The sequence below is a fragment of the Leptonychotes weddellii genome, chromosome 9 (genome assembly GCF_054177405.1).
Source record: "Leptonychotes weddellii isolate Sample4059 chromosome 9, ASM5417740v2, whole genome shotgun sequence".
NCBI lineage: Eukaryota > Metazoa > Chordata > Mammalia > Carnivora > Phocidae > Leptonychotes > Leptonychotes weddellii.
The window spans coordinates 36,147,109-36,154,765 of NC_138377.1; the positions used below are offsets into that span (position 1 = coordinate 36,147,109).

At 44.7% G+C, this 7,657-nt stretch overlaps 1 protein-coding gene across 1 annotated transcript in view; it reads left to right on the forward strand.

Moving 5' to 3' along the window:
* The window catches only part of RTN1 (reticulon 1), a 201,713-nt gene that overhangs the window by 104,812 nt on the left and 89,244 nt on the right, over positions 1–7,657 (forward strand). The window contains exon 2 of the mRNA XM_006730042.3: positions 320–1,093. Within this exon, the coding sequence (XP_006730105.2) occupies positions 320–1,093 (774 nt within the window). The remainder of the gene's footprint in view (positions 1–319; positions 1,094–7,657) is intronic.

Sequence of the window (7,657 nt, forward strand, 5' to 3'; positions counted from 1 at the left end):
CCTCTGCTGAAAAATACCAAGAAGGACCAAGTCACTGTATATTGAGATAGTAGATTTTGAAACATCAGCTTTCTACTCCTCTGGGATCTGTTCCCAACTACTCATGTGGACCTGTGTGCTCTGCCACCAGGAAAACACCAGTGCCGTGGGCTGGGAGGGAGACAAGGAAAACGAACATGAGTGTGCTCCGAGGGAACTCCCAGGGCTTCAGGGGAAAGGAAGCCATGTCTCCACAGGACAGGGGTGGGTGGGGGGTTAGGCAGGAGAGAGAACCGAAGCCAGGCGCCCACTCACTGTCTGCTGCTGTTTTGATTCATAGGTACGGCAGATGTCTCCAGTGCCATGGATCATACCTTTTCAACAGCATCAAAAGATGGGGAAGGATCGTGTTACACGTCTCTGATTTCCAACATCTGTTACCCACCTCGGGAGGATTCTACATATTTCACGGGAATTCTTCAGAAGGAAAATGGCCAAGTCACCACTTCTGATAGCCCTGAGGAGTTGAGTACCCCCGGGCCCTCCTTAGCAGATGTGCCTGGGAAGGAGCCTCGTGGCTTATTTAGTTCTGATTCGGGAATTGAGATGACTCCGGCAGAGTCCACTGAAGTGAACAAGATCTTAGCAGACCCCCTGGACCAGATGAAAGCAGAAGCCTATAAATACATTGACATAACCAGGCCAGAGGAGGTGAAATATCGGGAGCAATGTCACCCCACGTTGGAAGAGAAAGGCTCGGACTTTAAGAATAAGGACACTGATATCTCAACAAAATCTGAGGAGGCCCGTGAACCAGAGAAACCAGTTCCTGTGGAGGGAAAAATACTCAAGGACCATTTATTTGAAGAATCAACGTTTGCACCCTACATAGATGATCTCTCTGAAGAACAGCACAGGGCTCCTCTGATCACTGCCCCTGTCAAAATCACGCTGACTGAAATCGAGCCTTCTGTTGAAACCACGACCCAAGAGAAGACCCCCGAGAAGCAAGGTATCTGTCTGAAACCAAGTCCTGACACAGTCCCCACGGTCACCGTCTCAGAACCTGAAGATGACAGCCCGGGGTCTGTCACGCCCCCGTCTTCCGGGACAGGTAAGGGATCCAGTCGGTGTTCCCTGCCTTGGGAAAACTCAGGATATGGAGATCTGAATATTAAAGGAATGCAAATCTGTATTCAAAATATTTTACTATAAGGTCCCTTTAAGGCTCAGTTTAACTGGATTTAATTAACATACAACTTTTTCAGTCTTGTGCTCATGGTACTAAGGTTGAGATCTGGGATTTCCCTGGAAGTTCTGTCAGATTTGTCTTGTAAAGTGTTTCTTTCTTTGTTTGAGTGGAGAGGTAAGGATGACACACTGGAACAGGGAAATCCTCATGTGGCTCCACCATTCAGAGCAGAGAGGGAGGTGGTGTCTGCTTCTAGTTAGCTTCCCACATGGACTTCCGGGTCCTTGGAGGCGTCACAGAGAGAGCACCGTGCCTGTCCTCCCCAGACCAGCTGGGCCACCGGGAACAGGGCATCGCACATTCCTCGTCCCAGCTCCAAGTCTGTATAATGAAGGGGGGCTGGGGTGCACTTCAGAGTCTTTAGGGGGACATGGGCAGTGAGAGGAAACCTAAAAAAAAAAAAAAAGGATACTCTTCTTCTTCCTTCAACCTCAGCAGGGTCATTTTTTGTCTTTTTACTTTGTTGAAGTTCTGCATACAGTTTTATTTTTTAAACTTAGAGGATTTATTTCATTAGAATAAAAAAGTTCAGAATTCACTAAGCTCTGATCTTTGTCAACTTGAAAATTCTCCTACTGTGACCCAAGGCAGGGTGTTAAACCGTATATCCTCTCAAATTCAAAGGATTCTCCTGTACCCAGGTGACAGGCCAGAATGGTAACAGGAGGGTCCCCACCCCACCCTGTACCACCCCATCCTGGGTGGCAAAAGTGAAGCCTTTGCATGTCTACCTCTTTTCAATGTTCATGAGGCATCAGGATGGAGAGGACAATGAGAGATCCTTGGATCTTCCCCAGCCTCTAGTGACTGGCATTCTTTTTATAAGTTTTTTTTTTTTAAAGATTTTATTTATTTATTTGACAGAGAGAGAGATAGCGAGAGCAGGAACACAAGCAGGGGGAATGGGAGAGGGAGAAGCAGGCTTCTTGCCGAGCAGGGAGCCTGATGTGGGACTCGATCCCAGGACCCTGGGATCATGACCTGAGCCGAAGGCAGATGCGTAACGACTGAGCCACCCAGGCGCCCAGTGGCTGGCATTCTTACCCTACTCAAAAGTGATTTACAAACCTTTCTGATTTACAAAAAAAAAAAAGATTTTCAGTAGTCAGGTGCAAGAGCTTTTACTGAAGTCTTAAAACAGATCGAAAGCCTATTAGGAGTGCTTGCTCTAAATCCTGATAATGCAGTAAGTCCAGTAAGTCCAGGTGTTAGGACTCAATGGAAGGGCTTCCTGTCCTGTTTCCCTAAATATTTTAGCATCAATTCCTCCCCTTCTCCAACCTGATCTCAGACTCATTCAACTATAAAAACTCCAAGCGTCGTAAAGATCCACTGCATTGTGTCACTGATTTTCAAATTCATCCATTCATTCAACAAACATGTTCTACATACATTCTTTTGGTCAGGCACTCTACTAGGTACCGGTGAGGCTGGAACTGAAAAAACAAACAAACAAAAACAGTTTCTGCCTTCCAGTGGAACAGATGACCAAGGAGATAGTCACACTCCTGTGTATTTGTGTTCTGAGAGAGGGAAACATAGAGTGCAGGCGAGCACTGGGAGTCCAGCAGCTCCCAGGTGAATGGAGCAGAAGGAAATAACCAGGTGAAGAGGAGGGTGGGCCTTCCCGCCCGAGGAGGTTCAAGGACAAGGAGGTATGAGGCCACAGTGACTTTCTATGTGATGTAAATTGAGATTTGGGTAGTGACAACAAATAAGGAAACTGAGGCTCCAAATGGATTAGATGTGACTTGTCTCAGATTACAACATGAAGTAGCAACATATCTGAGTCTTGAAGCCTCCTTGTGGTCTTTGTGATAATGCATTGTAAAACCCTTCTGTTCTTCAATGACATAAAGATATTGATGCTCTGAAGATGGAAGCTGTATTATTGGCTCTGTTTTGCCAAGCTATGGGGTTGTCTGGTGGTCATTTTTAAGAACTCAGGCAGTCTTCAGGAAGAGTGAAATGCCCTAGCACATACAGGTCCATTTACATGGCACATGCCTCATGTAAAAATTACAGTTTGCAGACCTGATGAGAAAGACTTGCTATGATACAGGGCTTAGGAATTATTAAGATATTTCCTTTTGTCTTTTCTCAGTAGCTATAGCCCATTAAGGTTTTGGAGCAGCTTCAAGATAAGAAAAAGACAGATCTGACTGACATGATCTTGGAGTTTTATGACCTTGGGTTGTGCACTTAACAGCACTGGATTAGGGCAATGGTTTTTTCTGCAGTTGCTCCAAATAAAAATTCTAAGCAAAGTTTATTCAAGAAAGAGAAAGTCCCCAGACCCAGTAAGTCCTTCGCTCCTGCAAAGTTCTCTCCCATGTTCAGCTCCTCTCTCCACACACGCCTCACATCATAACACCTGAGTCAAATGACAACAGATAAGAATAAAATTAGCAGGAAAGATAGGAGGAATTAGCTTGTCACTGAGGCCTTTCTCCTTGTTCTTTTTATCCTAAGAGGTTACCCTAGCTCCCTGCCCATCTTGTGAGCCCCTGGAACTCTCAGGTGACACTTTGATAATAATAATAATGATCCTAATGATCTAATTCTAGTAATTCTAATTATGTGAATTATGAATCAGGAGAAATTCTCATTTAGAACAATTTTAGCCACAGACCCTGAAGCTTAAGCAAGGAGTCTAATATATTTCCTTCAATTCCAGTAGATTATTCCATTTTATAATTTTCTCCAAAGTACTGAACTATTTTCATCATGTTAAATAATATACTCTGAGATACAGAGGCAAAAATTCTTACAGCTTACATACTGGAAGTTTCTTCTCAGCCAAGATCAATCATGAATACAAGTGAAGCACCCTAGGAAAATATGCTCAGTGTCCTGACACATGCCAGACCACTGGCCCACTGGCACCATGTTGTTTCTGACACAACTCCTAGGACTATGTTAGGGCGGTCATGGATGTTCTTCCAGGTATTAGCCTCAGAGAGGACAGTAATCGAGAGGTCATTATTAAACTACTCCAACTTCCCTTAGTAAGAAATAAGCAATAAGAAGTAAATCAATTTCATAACATCTGAAATTTCACAGTCTGATTCCTCTAAGGAGTGATAGAGTGTTGGGTGTGAAGGGGTCAAGGATGGCCTCTCTGAGGAGGTGTCATGTGATCTGAGATTTGAATGAGGAGAAGGAGCTTACAATTCAAAGGAAGGGGTAAAAAGGGGACCCCAGGTACAGAGGAAAGCAAGCGCACAGGCCCCAAGGCTGTGTTATTTGGGAACTGAAAGATGGTGCAAAGAAGTGTTAACTTTAAAAATAAATATTTTGCCAGCAAACATTGGTTTATTCAGGAATAGCAGAGCATTACAATTCAGGACATGCTATCTATGGTAAAACCATAGGCATGTCCAACAGAGGAGAGGAACATTGTTTTATGGATAAGACCAAGGAAGTTGGGAGGGGCTGTTTTGAATGAAAGTCCATTGGAGAAAAGCAAGAGTTCAGGCTGATGATGGTTCCTCATTGGCTGAGTTGCAGAGGGAATCAGCTTTTCCTAGAAGATTCATATACCTCTTTTTCTTTTGGGGCCTGTAAGTGATCATTCCTTCCTGTGGATGATTCTTCTGTTGGGGTCTGTAATTGACAGTTCTTCCTGTAATTGGTATCGAGTGGTATAGCGCCCCCGTTCTAGCCTCCCGGCTCTACATTAGCGAGGTTTCCCTTTATTAATTTTTATAGGAGCAAAGGACAAGTATGGCATAGAACAGAGTTGCAGAGGTGGGCAGGGCCCAGATTGTTCAGGGATTCACATGCTAGGATGAAGATTTTGGATTTTGTTCCAAATGCAATAGGAAACCACTGGAGGGTTTTAATCTGGGAATTGGCATTCATTCATTCATTCATGCATTCATCCCTTCACTTAACAAGTGTGTGTTGACGATTTTCTCCATGCTAGGCATTGTCCCGTCACCACACTGGGGATACAGTGCTGAAACCTAGCAAGATTTCTGTCTGCATGGAGCTTGCATTCTTACTGGGAGCACTTACACACAAATAAATAAATGTGTAATATCAGGTATTTACAATGGTATTGAAGAAAAATAAAGCAAGACACAGTGTAAGAGAGTGATGGGGGTGGTTGTGAGGAAAGGCTTCTCCCTGCTGAGGGCTCTGGACCGAGACCTGACTGGGGCCTGGGGGAGCAGAGACCTGAAGCCCCAAACCATGTAGACCATGTAGCTACCTGAGGAAGAGTGGCCAGGCTGAGGGGACAGCCAGTGCAGAGGCCCGGAGCCGGGAATGTTGCAAGGTCAATGTGGCCAGAGTGGGGAGAAGGAAGGAAAGAGGGGCAGGATCAGATGTGTGTTTTCAAGTGATCCCTCTGGATGATGAGTGAAGAATGAGCCAGGAGCAAAGGGGAGACGGGGATGGCAGCACCATTCACAACTGTACAGTGGCCTCTGCAGCTTGGCAAACTGGCCCATGTTCACCTTGCCTTTTATCCTTCTAAATTATGTCGTCTAATTATTGTCAGCAGCAAACACATCTCCCCAGGCAGGGCAGTTCTAACCTTCTCAGTTTTTATAATCTGTTCAAGTATTTTTGCTGACTGTCACTAGCTTTGCTGTGTTAGTCATGCCACAGAATAACCAATATCTTAGCCAGAGGCCCATAAATTTTAAAACTGAGTGTACAGAAACTTCTATTTTGTTCTAGTTTTTTCCCCGATTCCTCTTAGCACTTTGTTAAACTTTTGGTTCCCATTAAGAACGAAGGGCAACATCTATTAATTTCTACTGAGAAGCTTTTAACTCATAATAAGGATGGATTCTTTTCACCTGCCCAAGATGAAATACATCAGGCCCTTCCATCCCACATCCCCCAGCTATCTGATGCCATCCTTATTCTTGAGTAAATGAAGCAAGATCCTTGAGCCTTTTCTGAGTGCTCTACCTCAATGGTTTTCAACTGGAGGTAGGGTTGCCAAATAAAATACTAATATTTCATGGGACATACACTTAAAAAAATTCAGAGTTTAGCAGAGATTCAAATGTAACTGGATGTCCTCTATTTTTATTTACCAAGTCTGCCAACCCTAACTACAGGTGACTATTAGAATTACCCTTGGAGGGGTGCCTGGGTGGTCCAGTTGGTTAAGCATCTGCCTTCGGCTCAGGCCATGATCCCAGGGTCCTGGAATTGAGCCCCTTGACCAGCTCCCTGCTCCATGGGGAGCCTGCTTCTCCCTCTCCCTCGGCCTGCCATTCCCCCGCTTGTGCTCTCTCTCTCTCTCAAATAAATAAATAAAATCTTTAAAAAAAAAATTACCCTTGGAGTTACAAAATACAGATGGCTAGGCCCCTTCAGACTTACTTCAACTAAGGCAAAATTTCTGAGGGTAGTTTTAAGCCATACACATGATTAAGAACCACTGTTCTAAAGATTTGAGCTAGTCCTTACGTCAGCCAGACCCTGCACTAGGTGCTGGAGATACGACCGTGGACAAAAAGATGTTGGCTGCCCTTTGCCCTCCTAGGGCTTCCAGTCTGGGGTCAGAGAAAGTGGAGAAGGCTGAAAAGCCAGATGTTAATCAAATCATCACATAAACAAATATAAAGCCTCTCAGGGCTCCTAGTTGTAGAAAATGAGTGGACACTAGCCAGTCTCCTGGTCCACATAGCACTAGGCCAGCTTGCACACAGGGCAGGCAGCCTTGCGGGGCTACTTGTAGCCCTCTGAGCCCCAGGCCCTGCGTGCCCGCTTGCTGGTCTCCTAGGAATGCTGTACAGCAGGACTTTGGTCAGACCCTTTGGGCATCTTTGTGATACCTAGAAATCATTGCAGGTCCCACCTCCAGGCCTTTGCACTATGGGTTCCCTTTGTTTGGCATGCTTTTTCCTCTGATTATCATCATGAGTCACTCTCTTGAATCCCCAAGTGTTGAATATAGGTTACCTTCTCAGTGAGGTCTATCTTGGCTACCCTACTTAAAATTACAGATTCAGGGGCGCCTGGGTAGTTCAGTCGGTTAATCATCTGCCTTTGGTTCAGGTCAGGATCCCAGAGTCCTGGGATCAAGCCCTTCATCCTTCTTGCTCAGCGGGAAGCCTGCTTCTCCCTCTCCCTCTGCCTGCTGCTTCCCCTGCTTGTGCGCTCTCTCTCTCTCAAATAAATAAATAAAATCATTAAAAAAAAATAAAATTGCAGATTCATCCCCACCCTCTCCCAGCCTTCCTGATCCCTTCACCCTACTCTACTTTTTTTCACAGCACTTAACATCTTACCTACTATATAGTTTACTCATTTACTATATATAATTATGGATTGTGTTCTCCTCCCACTAGAATATAAGCAGAGATTTTGTTACATCTTTCATTCACTAAATATGTCCCAAATGCCTAGAAGAGAGCCTAACACATAGTAGGTTCTCAATAAATAATAGATGAATGAGAC